Below are 16,474 nucleotides of genomic sequence, written 5' to 3'. Positions count from 1 at the left end.
TTTTATGTTTTGAAAGTAGATTTGTTATATAAATTGTCACTCCTAGAAAAAATAACATAAAACGTGTATTTCACACAAAAATGTGCTCAAGCGTGACAGCGTTGCCCAATTTATTTATCAGTTGGTCCTATGACGGAAGACAGAAATGTGAACTCATGGCTGTCAAAGAATGTGTGACACCTTCATATCACGGTGTTCCAGTAAAAGAAGAACGTCCATATTTAGGCAGAACCATTACAAAGGATCAGAGGCGTACTATAATGTAACCCTCTTATTAAAAAAAACTGAAGAAACTAAATCAATGGCTACAGAGGGACTTATCTTTAAAAGGTAGAGTCCTAATAACCAAGGCTGAAGGTATCTCTAGTCTAACATCTCTAGTCTAACATCTCTAGTCTAACATCTCTAGTCTAACATCTCTAGTCTAACATCTCTAACATCTCTAGTCTAACATCTCTAGTGGCCCCAGCCTAACAAAATCTCTAGTCTAACATTTTATTATTAGTCTAACATCTCTAGTCTAACATCTCTAGACTAACATCTCTAGACTAACATCTCTAGTCTAACATCTCTAGTCTAACATCTCTAGACTAACATCTCTAGACTAACATCTCTAGTCTAACATCTCTAGTCTAACATCTCTAGACTAACATCTCTAGACTAACATCTCTAGTCTAACATCTCTAGTCTAACATCTCTAGTCTAACATCTCTAGTCTAACATCTCTAGACTAACATATGGTGCTCTATCTTTATATCTTGACTGTAAAATAAGCAAGGAGATAGACCAGATGCTTTTCAACTTTCTGTGGAGAAACCGTACCCATTACACTAGGAAAACTGTTGTAATGAACACTTATGAGAATGGTGGACTGAATTTTCTGGACTTTACTACTTTAAATAATACTTTTAAGATCAATTGGATAAAATAATTCCTAAGACCGACTTCTATCTGGAATTTTATTCCTCGTCATGTCTTCTCTACTTTTGGTGGCCTTAACTTCATGTTGTTTTGCAATTATAATATTGACAAAGGTTTTCTTGTCATGGTCCTTAATTTATAAACACAATTTTTCCCCACACAGATATTATATATGGAATAATCGGGATATATTGTATAAAAATACCTCTCTGCTTTTAGAATATTGGTTCCGAAATAATATCCTATTGGTGAGCCAACTGGTAAATGCAGAGGGTCTTTTACTCAGTTATAAAGAATTCTTATCACTTTACAAGGTCCCTGTAACACCTAAAGGTTGTGCAATTGTTTTAGATGCCATTCCCTCAGGTGTTGCTTTATTATTCAGGAACGTGTCAAGACCTGACCCTCAGAGCCTACCTTCTGTTGACCCTGTTGACTCATCAGTAGGAAAGATTTGTTTCTCTTTTGGTCCATTCAACAACAGAGCGATACGATCCTTGTTTCAGCAGGATGTTGTATCTATACCTTATGTCATGCCTTATTGGAATGGATTTATTGATAATATGTGTTGGAAAAAAGTTTGGATGTTGCCACACACATACCTACTTGTTAACAAAATTAAGGAAGTTTCCTTTAAAATTATTCATAAATATTATCCTGCCAACCACTATATGAAGAAGTTTAAGGAAAACATCAACTCAAATTGCTGTGGAAAGACATCAGTAGGTTTATAATTGAACACATTTATGAAGATTTTACACTATTGTGGAGAGATGTACTGTTTGGATTCTTTACATACAATGGAAATAAGCGGAATCATTTTTATGTAATTAATTTCATTATTCTTTTGGCCAAATTTCATATACACAAATGTTCATTTACAAACAGAAAACCACATTTTCGTACCCTACAAAAAGAAATTGAACTGTATTTTAAGACGGTTAAATGCACTACTAACAAAAAAGCTGTTAGAATTGTAAGTATATGCATGTCCCTTAAGGTCCTTGTGTAATTGTAATGTGATATTGTACCCCCAAGCTCGATGGTCTATTGTGTGTAATCTATGAATGCTTGTGTTCACTCATGTGCTTTATGTATTGATTTGTTATTATGAAAAAAATAAAGAAAAAAGTCCTATGACGGAAGTTATACAAGCGGTAACCCGGTTCTTCCGGCTTGCTGGGCGAACCAAAACGAGTGCACCTACATTTTCTCCATAGGACTGACCAATCACAGAGCCATTAATTAGCGCTGACCAATCATAATACTGAGTTTGGTTTTCAACGTAACATATTCATGAGGTTTCGCGCGCTTTCCATACCACGTGAAGATTTCGCGCGAAAAGTCAGTGGTCAGAAAAAAAAACACTTGCGTAAGAAGCAGCGGAGACAAGTCAGCGATACACAATGGCGGTGAGTGATTATTATAGAAAATAGTTTTATTTTAACATTGCATGCTAATATAAAAGTTCACAGGTGGCTGGTTTATATCCTGTGATTGGTTAGCTAGCTTTGCTCGTGTTCTCTTTTTGCTCTTTAGTAAAGCAAAGAGCAGAAGAACATGACAGGAAACAGATTAGTTAGCAACGTTGTCTTGCCCACTAATCTTAGCTAGCTATGTTACTTGCCGATTTAACTAGGCAAGTCAGTTAAAAACAAAATCTTATTTACAATGACTGCCTCACCCAGCTGAGACAGTTATGCGTCGCCATATGGGACTCACGATCACGGCCGGTTGTGATACAACCCGGGATCTAACCAGGGTCTGTAGTGACGCCCCTAATACTGAGATGGCAGTGCCTTAGACCGCTCATAACTAGATGTAAAGTTGACAAACACTTAGTTATAGATCAAAGTGATAGAAAGTACATTTTATTAAGTTTATGGTTTATACATTTTTATTGGCCATGTTAAAAGTGATTACAAATCGTTTAATCTAGAATTGTATTGTGCGATAGCTAGTAGTTAGCGAGCTAGTTTGATTGCCAGGTTGTCAGCCATCAGTCGGCGTACGAGCACTCGATTGTCACCATCATAGTTAGCAAGCTAACTTGAAAGACCCTGGTAACTAACTTGACAATGAAACGTTTCATTTATATAGCTCGTGTTCGCTAGCTAATTAACGTTAGCTCGTTGTAACTACTGTGACGTAGTATACATCTTGTTACAATAACTTTGTTATGATATACGTCATCACATAAATAACTAGTCAAGTGTAGCTCATCGATTTTTAACAAGGGTCTGGGTATTCTCCTCATTTTCAGGATTCATCTGAGTCATCTCACATGGCGACCAGCCCCAGCCATGGTTCCAGACGGGGAGACCTGACCTCCAGCCCGGGGAGAGACCTGCCCCCCTTCGAGGACGAGTCAGAGGGGCTCCTGGGTGATGGTCCTCTGCCAGGGGAGGAGGAGGAGGGAGATGGGGAGGAACTGATTGGAGATGCGATGGAGAGGTGAGCAAGGGGAGGTGTTTATTTCATTCTAGCTAACTCAATGTAACTCCGGTAAACTAGCTCGGTTACAGTCTTACTGTGTGTTCATCTTCCTTGTGCTGCTGTGTAACATGACGGCAATAAAAAGAGTATTCAATACCTTTTAGGGGTTCAATCATGGACTCTTACTGACAGTTGTGGCTGCTTTGCGTGATGTATTGTTGTCTCTACCTTCTTGCCCTTTGTGCTGTTGTCTGTGCCCAATAATGTTTGTACCATGTTTTGTGCTGCTACCATGTGGTGTTGCTACGATGCTGTGTTGTCATGTGCTGCTGCCTTCCTATGTTGTTGTCTCTCGTTGTGATTTGTTTTATCCTATATATATTTATTTTATTTATTTATTTTTAATCCCAGCCTCTGTCCCCGCGTGAGGCCTTTTGATAGGCCGTCATTGTAAATAAGAATATGTCCTTAACTGACTTGCCTAGTTAAATAAATAAAATACGTTCATTTAAAGTGGAATTGATCCGGGGCGGCAGGGTAGCCTAGTGGTTAGAGCGTTGGACTAGTAACCATAAGGTTGCGAGTTCAAACCCTCGAGCTGACAAGGTACAAATCTGTCGTTCTGCCCCTGAACAGGCAGTTAACCCACTGTTCCTAGGCCGTCATTGAAAATAAGAATTTGTTCTTAACTGACTTGCCTGGTTAAATAAAGGTAAAATTAAAATCCTTGTCGTTTATCTCATCCTGACTTAAGACTTAGTTCTTTACATAGTGTTCTGGTTGCTTTTATATTATCAAAGCATTACTGATGCTATTTCTCCCCCCCCCATACAGGGACTACCGAGCCATCCCTGAGCTAGACAGGTATGAGGAGGAGGGTCTGGATCTTGACGAGGAGCTGTCGGAGCTGTCTCCTGGAGCCAGGGCTGCTGCTGAGGATGCTATGAGGAGGAGAGACCGGGAGCAGGGAGGCAGGCTGAGGAGAGGTCTACTTTATGGTGAGGATGTTTATATATTACATACATTGAGATTCAGGGACAAGGAGGGTAGGCTGAGGAAATTAGGATATTATATATATCTGTTGAGGGGGGCAAACTCAAGAGAGGACTGTCCTATGGTGTATATATTCCATATAGAAGGTATGTCATGGTAAAGGCCCAGAGAGCCGAATATACTGTCGGCCCTTTAAGACCTCTAAGTTTGGCCCGTAGTCTTTATGAAAATACTGCATTAGGCCTATATACTATATCGTAATCTTACGCCGTTGTGGAATGTATGAAGTAACTCCAAACCTTGCTGTGTCAACGACTTCCACTAATCATTCACCTTTCTTCCCAAACGGTTTCTGTTCATCGTAACAGTGAGGATGAGAATTATCCTAAGCTTACCGTGTCAATTAACTCTACTCAATTCTCTTCTTCCTAACAGACAGTGAGGATGAGGATGAGCGCCCGGCCCGGAGGCGTCGCCTGGCTGAGCGGGCTGCAGATGGGTCCGGGGTGGAGGGAGAGGATGAGGAGATGATTGAGAGCATTGAGAACCTGGAGGACATGAAGGTAAGAAAGAAAAAGTAGTTTTTTTCTATCTGTTTAGTTTTTCAGATTTTGTAAATTTCTTTATTTCCCTGTGATTGGTTGGTTGTAGGGTCACTCAGTCAGGGAGTGGGTGGTCATGGCCGCTCCTCGTCTTGAGATATACCACCGTTTTAAGAACTTCCTGCACACCCACGTGGATGAGAACGGACACAACGTGTTCAAGGAGAAGATCACTGACATGTGTAAAGGTATTCAATACAAGTACTAGACTAATCTATCTGAAATTTCTCACAGAGAACAAGGACTGGTGAGCTATCAGGACATAGCAGCCAAGAAGGATGTCCTGGTCTACTTCCTGCCCGAGGCACCTACTGAAATGCTGGGGGAAAAAATATTTTATTTATTTATTTTATTTATGTAAATAACCAGTGATAATATATTTAAAACTTCCAGAGAACAAGGAGAGTCTGGTGGTGAACTACGAGGACCTAGCAGCCAGGGAGCATGTTCTGGCCTACTTCCTGCCGGAGGCGCCAACTGAGATGCTGAAGATATTTGACGAGGCAGCCAAGGAAGTAGTCCTGGCCATGTACCCCAAATACGACCGCATCGCTCACGAGATCCACGTCAGGATCTGCAACCTGCCCCTCGTCGAAGAGCTGAGATCCCTCAGGTAAATACAGTAGACACAGTAGGCATTAGTGGGGGGCAACTTTTTCAACAACAAAGACGGAGACTAATCTCGTCTACATTTGTTACAGAGCTATTTGACCCTGCTGGTCATCTATGTAAGTTCAATCATCCTTGAAGAGCCATCTGGCCTTATTGGCGATGTTCTGTTATAATCTCCACCTGGCACAGCCAGAAGAGGACTGGCCACCCCTCATAGCCTGGTTCCTCTCTAGGTTTATAATCTCCACCTGGCACAGCCAGAAGAGGACCGCCCCTCACAGCCTGGTTCCGTTCTAGGTTTCTTCCTAGGTTCCGGCCTTTCTATGGAGTTTTTCCTAGCCACCGTGCTTCTACACCTGCATTGCTTGCTGTTTGGGGTTTTAGGCTGGGGTTTCTGTATAGCACTTTGAAATATCCGTGGATGTAAAAATATCTTTATAAATGTGATTTTGAGGTAGAATATTAGAGCGGCACGAACTCCCATGCACATAGGCTGATACTCTGTGGGGGCCTCTTGCACCACACCCCCTCTATAGGACTAATAGAATTGATTTGCCTCTTTCCAATACATGATCCTTTGTTATTTTCCCCTCTTGTCCTCCCTAGACAACTCCACCTGAACCAGTTGATCCGTACCAGTGGCGTGGTGACCTGCTGTACAGGTGTTCTCCCTCAGCTGGGAATGGTCAAATACAACTGTAACAAGTGTAACTTCATCCTGGGGCCCTTCTTCCAGTCCCAGAACCAGGAAGTGAAGCCAGGGTCTTGCCCTGAGTGTCAGTCCTTCGGCCCTTTTGACATCAATATGGAGTTGGTGAGTCTAGCCGAACAAATAGATATGCTCTAAGGTAGTGGACCAATAGCAAGACAGAATCTAGGTGAGTGAACCAATGGAGGATCGAATGAGATTAGAACCAGGAAGTGAAGCAGAGTGCCAGTCGACCAATCAGGCTCTTGACACACGTATAACCCCGGTGACTTGATTTCCATCATTTAATAAATACAGGAAGGTAAAAAGTCAAATAATAACACTTTATTATTTTCTTCTTCCACAGACTGTGTACCAGAACTACCAGCGAATCACCATTCAGGAGAGCCCTGGGAAGATCGCCGCTGGCCGCCTCCCACGCTCCAAAGATGCCATCCTGTTGGCTGACCTGGTGGACCAATGCAAACCTGGAGACGAAATAGTGAGTCTGACTCCTAACAGAATTTTTTTTATTTTATTTTTATTTATTTTTGGTAGTTGGTTGATGTACAGGGACCTGAGGACTCCATTATAACGTACGGTTTCATAGGTAGATGTACCTGAGGACTCCATTATAAAGCATGGTTTCATAGGTAGATGTACAGGGACCTGAGGACTCCTTTATAACGTACGGTTTCATAGGTAGATGTACCTGAGGACTCCATTATAACGTACGGTTTCATAGGTAGATGTACCTGAGGACTCCATTATAACGCATGGTTTCATAGGTAGATGTACCTGAGGACTCCATTATAACGTATGGTTTCATAGGTGAGGAGATGTATGGTTTCAGTAGATGACCTGAGGACTCCATTATAACGCATGGTTTCATAGGTAGATGTACCTGAGGACTCCATTATAACGCATGGTTTCATAGGTAGATGTACAGGGACCTGAGGACTCCATTATAAGTATGGTTTCATAGGTAGATGTACCTGAGGACTCCATTATAACGCATGGTTTCATAGGTAGCTGTACCTGAGGACTCCATTATAAAGCATGGTTTCATAGGTAGATGTACCTGAGGACTCCATTATAACGTACGGTTTCATAGGTAGCTGTACCTGAGGACTCCATTATAACGTACGGTTTCATAGGTAGATGTACCTGAGGACTCCATTATAACGCATGGTTTCATAGGTAGATGTACCTGAGGACTCCATTATGTACGGTTTCATAGGTAGATGTACCTGAGGACTCCATTATAACGTATGGTTTCATAGGTAGATGTACCTGAGGACTCCATTATAACGCACGGTTTCATAGGTAGATGTACCTGAGGACTCCATTATAACGTACGGTTTCATAGGTAGATGTACCTGAGGACTCCATTATAACGCATGGTTTCATAGGTAGATGTACCTGAGGACTCCATTATAACGTACGGTTTCATAGGTAGCTGTACCTGAGGACTCCATTATAAAGCATGGTTTCATAGGTAGATGTACAGGGACCTGAGGACTCCTTTATAACGTACGGTTTCATAGGTAGATGTACCTGAGGACTCCATTATAACGTACGGTTTCATAGGTAGCTGTACCTGAGGACTCCATTATAACGCATGGTTTCATAGGTAGATGTACCTGAGGACTCCATTATAACGTATGGTTTCATAGGTAGATGTACCTGAGGACTCCATTATAACGCATGGTTTCATAGGTAGATGTACCTGAGGACTCCATTATAACGCATGGTTTCATAGGTAGATGTACCTGAGGACTCCATTATAACGCATGGTTTCATAGGTAGCTGTACCTGAGGACTCCATTATAACGCATGGTTTCATAGGTAGATGTACAGGGACCTGAGGACTCCATTAAAATACGGTTTCATAGGTAGATGTACCAGGACTCCATTATCATGGTTTCATAGGTAGCTGTACCTGAGGACTCCATTATAAATGGTTTCATAGGTAGATGTACCTGAGGACTCCATTATAATTTACGGTTTTAGGTAGCTTTACCTGAGGACTCCATTAAACGTAACGGTTTCTAGGTAGCTGTACCTGAGGACTCCATTATAACGCATGGTTTCATAGGTAGATGTACCTGAGGACTCCATTATCTACGGTTTCATAGGTAGATGTAACAACATTATAACGTACGGTTTCATAGGTAGAACCTGAGGACTCCATTATAACGTACGGTTTCATAGGTAGATGTACCTGAGGACTCCATTATAACTACGGTTTCATAGGTAGATGTACCTGAGGACTCCACTATAACGCATGGTTTCATAGGTAGATGTACCTGAGGACTCCATTATAACGTATGGTTTCATAGGTAGATGTACCTGAGGACTCCATTATAAAGGTTTCATAGGTAGATGTACCGAGGACTCCATTATAACGTACGGTTTCATAGGTAGATGTAAGGACTCCATTATAAAGCATGGTTTCATAGGTAGATGTACCTGAGGACTCCATTATAAAGCATGGTTTCATAGGTAGATGTAGGAGGACTCCATTATAACGAGCGTTTCATAGGTAGATGTAGAGGACTCCATTATAAAGCATGGTTTCATAGGTAGATGTACCTGAGGACTCCATTATAAAGCGTTTCATAGGGGACCTGAGGACTCCATTATAAAGCATGGTTTCATAGGTAGATGTACCTGAGGACTCCATTATAACGCATGGTTTCATAGGTAGATGTACCATGTTGATTCTCCCCGTTTTGAACATTCATGTGTTTGTTCATACTAGTAAAAATACCGCAACTCTTCATATTTGGGGGCTCAGAGCGATACTTTTTAATTTAAGGATTTTTTTCTCCCAAAAGTAACATTTCTAACTTTTTATTTCTCCCTCGCAGGAAGACGGGCATCTACAACAACAACTACGACGGCTCTCTGAACATGGCCAACGGCTTCCCAGTGTTCGCTACGGTCATCATGGCCAATCACATCGCTCGGAGAGACAACAAGGTGGCCGTGGGGCTCACTGACGGGGACGTCAAGGAGGCTGTCTAAGGACGAGCGCATCGGGGAGTGGGTGAGTTAGGAGGCCTAAGGACGAGCGCATCGGGGAGAGGGTGAGTTAGGAGGCCTAAGGACGAGCGCATCGGGGAGAGGGTGAGTTAGGAGGCCTAAGGACGAGCGCATCGGGGAGAGGGTGAGTTGGGGGGCCAAAGGACGAGCGCATCGGGGAGTGGGTGAGTTGGGGGGCCAAAGGACGAGCGCATCGGGGAGAGGGTGAGTTGGGGGGCCTAAGGACGAGCGCATCGGGGAGAGGGTGAGTTAGGAGGACCCTGCTGAGGGAGAGAGAGAGAGATATTTTTGTGCGTATGTGGACGCCCCTTCAAATTTGTGGATTTCGGCAATTTCAGCCGCACTCTGCTGGTGTGATGTGTTGAAGCGTCATCACTCCAGAGAACGCGTTTCCACTGCTCCAGAGCCCAATGGCGGCGAGCTTTACGCCACTCCAGACGATGCTTGGCATTGGGCATGGTGATCTTAGGCTTGTGCTCGGCCATGGAAACCCATTTTATAAAACTCCCGACGAACAGTTAGTGTGCTGACGTTGCTTCCAGAGGCCGTTTGGAAGTCGGTAGTGAGAGTTGCAAGCGAGGACGGACTATGCTCTTCAGCGCTCGGCAGTCCAGTTCTGTGAGCTTGTGTGGCCTACCACTTCGTGGCTGAGCCGTTGTTGCTCCTCGACGTTTCCACAGCTCTAGCAGGACAGAAATGTGACTGACTTGTTGGAAAGGTGGCATCCTATGACGGTGCCACGTTGAAAGTCACTGAGCTCTTCAGTAAGTCTATTCTCCTGTTTGTCTATGGAGATTGAATAAACCGGTCAGCAGTGGTTGTGGCCGAATCCACTAATTTGCAGGGGTGTCCACATACTTTAGTGCTCATATATGTGACAGACGCAATTTTCGGCGACCACTTTTGGCTCGTGGGTGCTTCTTTCAGAACCACTAGTGTTTAGAGTTTTGGCGGAAGGTTGCAAGTTGGGTGACTACTTTCTGAAAACTATTGGCTAGAAAAAGAATTTGTTCAACTGGTTAAATAAAGGTAAAAAAAATAAAAATAAAAAAGGTCAACTAAAGTACTGGAGAAGCTCATTGTGTAAATGTTGGTTGTCAATACCCGTAGCTAGAAGGGCTCGTTCCTCGTATCATTTACATACCCTATTCATCCCCTGGTCTGTCTCTCTGCAGATCTTTGCCAGTATCGGCCCCTCCATCTACGGCCACGAGGACATCAAGAGAGGCCTGGCTCTGGCTCTGTTTGGTGGAGAGCCCAAGAATCCAGGTTTGTGGACAATAGACGAGGCTATTCCCAGGTCCCAATTCTATACCCTTTTCCCTGAAGTGTGTTCCACTCCTATGCTTTAAAATTCCCTGTGGGGGGAGTGCACAAGTGTATGCTTCAGGGGAAGGGAATGGGGGGGATTTGGGAGCAGAGTTTTGATCACACAACCTGACTAGGAAATATAACACACGACTCCTGGGTGGCGCAGTGGTCTAAGTCACTGCATCGCAGGGCTAGCTGTGCCACCAGAGACTCAGTGGTCTAAGGAGCTGCATGGCAGTGCTAGCTGTGCCACCAGAGACTCAGTGGTCTAAGTCACTGCATCGCAGCGCTAGCTGTGCCACCAGAGACTCAGTGGTCTAAGGCACTGCATCACAGTGCTAGCTGTGCCACCAGAGACTCAGTGGTCTAAGGCACTGCATCACAGTGCTAGCTGTGCCACCAGAGACTCAGTGGTCTGCAAGGCACTGCCACCAGAGACTCAGTGGTCAGCTGTGCTAGCTGTGCCACCAGAGACTCAGTGGTCTAAGGCACTGCATGGCAGTGCTAGCTGTGCCACCAGAGACTCAGTGGTCTAAGGCACTGCATCGCAGGGCTAGCTGTGCCTCCAGAGACTCAGTGGTCTAAGGCACTGCATCACAGTGCTAGCTGTGCCACCAGAGACTCAGTGGTCTAAGTCACTGCATCTCAGTGCTAGCTGTGCCACCAGAGACTCAGTGGTCTAAGGCACTATCGCAGTCAGCTGTGCCACCAGAGACTCAGTGGTCTAAGTCACTGCATCACAGTGCTAGCTGTGCCACCAGAGATTCTGGGTTAGAGCCCAGGCTCTGTCGCGACCGGGAGGTACATTTGGCCCAGCGTCTTCCGTCTTAGGGAGGGTTTGGTCGGTAGGGATATCCTTGTCTCAATCACACGCTAGCGACTCATGTGGCGGGCCGGGCGCAGTGCGCGCTGACCAGGTCGCCAGGTGCACGGTGTTTCCTCCGACACATTGGTGCGGCTGGCTTCTGGGTTGAATGCGCGCTGTGTTGTGAAGCAGTGCGGCTTGGTTGTGTTTCGGAGGACGCATGGCTCTCGACCTTCGCCTCTCCCATACAGGAGTTGCAGCGATGAGACTAACTACTACCAATTGGATATCACGAAATTGGGAAGAAAAAAGGAGTAAAAATATATATATATATACACACCCACAGCACTATTTAAAACCACCCACAGCACTATTTAAAACCACCCACAGCACTATTTAAAACCACACACAGCACTATTTAAAACCACCCACAGCACTATTTAAAACCACACACAGCACTATTTAACACAGCACTATTTAAAACCACACACAGCACTATTTAAAACCACACACAGCACTATTTAAAACCACACACAGCACTATTTAAAACCACCCACAGCACTATTTAAAAAACAGCACCACACAGCACTATTTACACACAGCACTATTTAAAGCCACCACAGCACTATTTAAAACCACCCACAGCACTATTTAAAACCACCCACAGCACTATTTAAAGCCACACACAGCACTATTTAAAACCCACAGCACTATTTAAAACCACCCACAGCACTATTTAAAACCACCCACAGCACTATTTAAAACCACCCACAGTACTATTTAAAACCACCCACAGCACTATTTAAAACCACCCACAGCACTATTTAAAACCACACACAGCACTATTTAAAACCACACACAGCACTATTTAAAACCACCCACAGCACTATTTAAAACCACCCACAGCACTATTTAAAACCACCCACAGCACTATTTAAAACCACCCACAGCACCATTTAAAACCATCCATGCTCTCTCTTCTAGGTGGGAAACACAAAGTTCGTGGGGACCTTAACGTGCTCCTGTGCGGTGACCCCGGTACGGCCAAGTCCCAGTTCTTGAAGTACGTTGAGAAGGTGGCCAGCAGAGCGGTGTTCACTACAGGCCAGGGAGCCTCCGCTGTGGGCCTGACCGCCTACGTACAGAGACACCCGGTCACCAGGGAGTGGACCCTGGAGGCTGGAGCCCTGGTGTTAGCAGACAGAGGAGTCTGTCTCATCGATGAGTTTGATAAGGTGAGGCGGGGGGGGGGGGTCTTTTTATACCCATCTGCTGATGGATGGGGGAGGAGCTTGTGATATTCACATTTCTCATGAGTAGGGTGGGGGGAGTCTCTTCTGGTCAGGATGGGGGTGGTCTCTTCTGGTCAGGGCTTGGGGGGCGGGGTCTCTTCTGGTCAGGGCTTGGGGGCGGGGTCTCTTCTGGTCAGGGCTTGGGGGGGGGGGTCTCTTCTGGTCAGGGCTTGGGGGGCGGGGTCTCTTCTGGTCAGGGCTTGGGGGGCAGGGTCTCTTCTGGTCAGGGCTTGGGGGGCGGGGTCTCTTCTGGTCAGGGCTTGGGGGGCGGGGTCTCTTCTGGTCAGGGCTTGGGGGGCGGGGTCTCTTCTGGTCTGCAACTTCTAATTGGGGCCATGAGATTTTCCTGAACATGTGACGTGACCAGGTGTAACTCTTGGCCCCACTCAAGATGTGGGTAACGGTATGAGGCTTAACAAAAATCTCCCCTGTCCAGATGAACGATGCAGACAGGACCAGTATCCATGAGGCCATGGAACAACAGAGCATCTCCATCTCCAAGGCTGGCATCGTCACCTCTCTCCAGGCACGCTGCACTATCATCGCTGCTGCCAACCCTATCGGTGGTCGCTACGACCCGTCTCTGACCTTCTCTGAGAACGTGGATCTGACCGAGCCCATCGTGTCTCGTTTTGACATCCTGTGTGTGGTCAGAGATACTGTGGACCCAGTGCAGGTAAAGCTGCATATCAACTAGTGTCCGAATGCTAACTTCCTTCATACATTTTTCACATTTTGTAATATTGGTACAAACTGGATTGTAATATAACTACTGTTGCTTAATTGATACTCTACAAAAACCCTGAAAACTTGACAACTCTCATCAGACCTTAATCTCTCTCTTTCTTTCTCTCTCTTTCTCTTCTTTCTTTCTTTCACTCACTTTCTCACTCACTTTCACTTTCTTTCACTTTCTTTCTCACTCTCTTTCACTTTCTTTCTCTCTTTCTTTCTTTCTTTCTTTCTACTACAACAGGATGAGATGCTGGCTCGTTTCGTTGTGGGCAGCCACATCAAGCATCACCCCAGCAACAAGGAGGGTGGCATGGCTGGTTTGGAGGAGGTGGTTCTGCCCAACACCACAGACGTGCCTCCTATCCCCCAGGAGCTGCTGAGGAAATACATCATGTACTCCAAGGAAAGGGTCCGACCCAAACTCAACCAGATGGACCAGGATAAAGTGGCTCGCATCTACAGCGACCTGCGCAAAGAGTCCATGGTGAGTCTGTGACTCGTCTCGTATTGCCACAATTACAAAAAAAAAGTCTTGTTAGCTATTTCCGAACAAACGTGAAAAAAAAGCTGGAAATCAAGGTTCTCTGTGTGATTCGGGGTTTGAATCCTGCGTACTACAGTCCTGTTAGCCGGGTGCGTTTCGATCCCAGAGCCTAGAGACTGGATTAATGACAATCACGCGACAGACCTGAACAACCGTAATGCGAATTAGAATGTCTTTTACTTTAAAAAAAATAATAATTTTAAGAATGGATCTTAACCCTTGAATCAATAATAATGGCTTTGTCTGCTGTAAGGGGACTAGCAGCATCCTGCTGTTGTCAATGGTGAGTCATATCTTCTCTAGGCAGCTGATTTTATTTGGATCTGACCACATCCCTGTTAGTGTACCGTCCTGTGTGTGTTATTAAATCCATATTATTACTGAGTAGGAGACAGACAGGCTCCCCGTCACACCGAGTGTCTCATGGGTTTATTATCAGTTATCTATGTATTCCTCTCTAGGCAACAGGCAGCATCCCAATCACGGTGCGCCACATCGAGTCTATGATCCGCATGGCGGAGGCCCACGCCAGGATGCACCTCCGAGACTACGTGGTGGAGGACGACGTCAACATGGCCATCAGAGTCATGCTGGAGAGCTTCATCGACACTCAGAAGTTCAGCGTCATGAGGAGCATGAGGAAGGTAAGCACGGGAACGGACTCCTCCACTTTAGGGGCCTGGGGTCGTCGACCTTAGGGGCCTGGGGTCGTCGACCTTAGGGGCCTGGGGTCGTCGACCTTAGGGGCCTGGGGTCGTCGACCTTAGGGGCCTGGGGTCGTCGACATTAGGGGCCTGGGGTCCTCGACATTAGGGGCCTGGGGTCCTCGACATTAGAGGAAGGTAAGCACGGGAACGGACTCCTCCACCTTAGGGGCCTGGGGTCGTCGACCTTAGTGGCCTATGGGAGTCGACCTTGGGGGCCTCGGGTCGTCGACCAAAGTTCACTTTCAATGGATATGAATTGGTGTCTGGGAAACCAGTCCTAGGAGGAGGCTTGCTAGTGTTTTACTGTCTTCTTTTCAGACAGGACAACTGGCTGCTGTTTTACTCTGAAACCAACTTCTTCTTCTCTCTAGACGTTTGCCCGTTACCTGGCGTTCAGACGAGACAACAATGAGCTGCTGCTGTTCATCCTGAAGCAGCTGGTGTCAGAGCAGGTGGCGTATCAGAGGAACCGGTACGGAGCACAGCAGGACACCATCGAGATCCCAGAGAAAGACCTGGTGGACAAGGTAATGGGCTGTTCGTTAGTCATGGTGTTGTCTTAACGAATGGTGTCAAATGTCTTCCTCGGTAATGTACTATTATACCAAGCTGCTAATCATGGTGTCATCTCAGTAGTCTGGTTTTGTCTCCTCTCCCTCGTCTGTTGTCTAGCGAGATGTTGGCTAACCGTTGGCATAATCTCACTAATGTCAACTTGATTCAACTCTATCTATTTCTATTCTTCCCCTGGGGAGGGGAGATGAGAGAATATCTTGTTACATGTTGTTGTCAACACTGCTATAGTTTATGAATTGTTGTTTGTGCTCTCTCCTTCCCCAGGCCAGACAGATCAGCATCCACAACCTGTCGGCGTTCTATGACAGCGACACGTTCCGATCCAACAAGTTCTCTCACGACACGAAGAAGAAGCTGATCCTGCAGCAGTTTTAAATCTGTTTCCTGGATAAAAAATTATAAATTTATATTTATAAAAAATATAAATTATAATAATAAAAAAAGACTAGCCTCTGTCTGTGTTCTAAATTCACCCTTTCCATATGTAGTGTACTACTTTTGAATAGGGCCTATAGGGGTGTGATTTTTTTTTTAGATATTTTTTTGGGGACCCAACCTGTCTGGATGTGTAAATAGTTGTAAATGTTTGTCATCCTGTTGTTGGTTAAAGAAGAATCCTAATAGGGAACAAATGGCCCAATTTTAATGCTGTCAATGTTACAAATTGTACCTGTTTTGTGAACATACCTTCATTCCAAACTACTTTCTACTTTTACATTTTGGAGCTTGTGTGTTTTTGTAATGGACTTTTTGACGTGTAACTGAGTATTTAATGTTTTATTTTTTTATTAGATAATCTGATTTCAGGTCAGATTATCTTCTGGACCAATGACTTTCTGATGACCTTCATGATTTCCTGTTCTGGTCTGTGACTAGAATTCTGGGATAATGTTTTGATAATAAATGACATTTGTTGAAGCGTGTCATCACCCTGAATGTACTGAAGACATGGATCCCGAGTGGCGCAGCCGTCTAAGGCACTTGCATCTCTGTGCTAGAGGTGTCACTACAGACCCGGGTTCAATTCCAGGCTGTATCACAACCAGATGTGATTAGGAGTCCCATAGGGCGTTGGACAATTGGCCCAGTGTCTGGCTTAGGTTTTGGCCGGGGGTAGGCAGTCATTGTAAAATAAGAATTTGTTCTTAACTGACTTGCCTGAGTTAAATTAAACAAATAAATGTAGGTCCTTTTTAAGCTTAAA

The 16,474-nt window shown here is 44.9% G+C and overlaps 1 protein-coding gene across 1 annotated transcript; it reads left to right on the top strand.

The window, feature by feature from the left end:
• Positions 1-2,230: 2,230 nt before the first annotated feature.
• On the top strand, positions 2,231-16,188 carry LOC135540410 (DNA replication licensing factor mcm2-like). The gene is given in 17 exon segments (XM_064967031.1): positions 2,231-2,333; positions 3,185-3,375; positions 4,192-4,355; positions 4,786-4,913; positions 5,002-5,140; positions 5,346-5,565; positions 6,171-6,378; positions 6,620-6,754; positions 9,130-9,290; positions 9,354-9,384; positions 10,476-10,569; positions 12,401-12,651; positions 13,145-13,384; positions 13,685-13,927; positions 14,449-14,631; positions 15,066-15,221; positions 15,535-16,188. Coding segments are annotated over 17 exon segments (2,661 nt in total). The 5' UTR covers positions 2,231-2,327; the 3' UTR covers positions 15,646-16,188.
• The last annotated feature ends 286 nt before the right edge of the window (positions 16,189-16,474 follow it).

The sequence above is a fragment of the Oncorhynchus masou genome, chromosome 5, assembly GCF_036934945.1.
Source record: "Oncorhynchus masou masou isolate Uvic2021 chromosome 5, UVic_Omas_1.1, whole genome shotgun sequence".
NCBI classification, from domain to species: domain Eukaryota; kingdom Metazoa; phylum Chordata; class Actinopteri; order Salmoniformes; family Salmonidae; genus Oncorhynchus; species Oncorhynchus masou.
The sequence above is the reverse complement of the archived record's forward strand: the minus strand, read 5'-3'. Positions and strand labels throughout refer to the sequence as shown.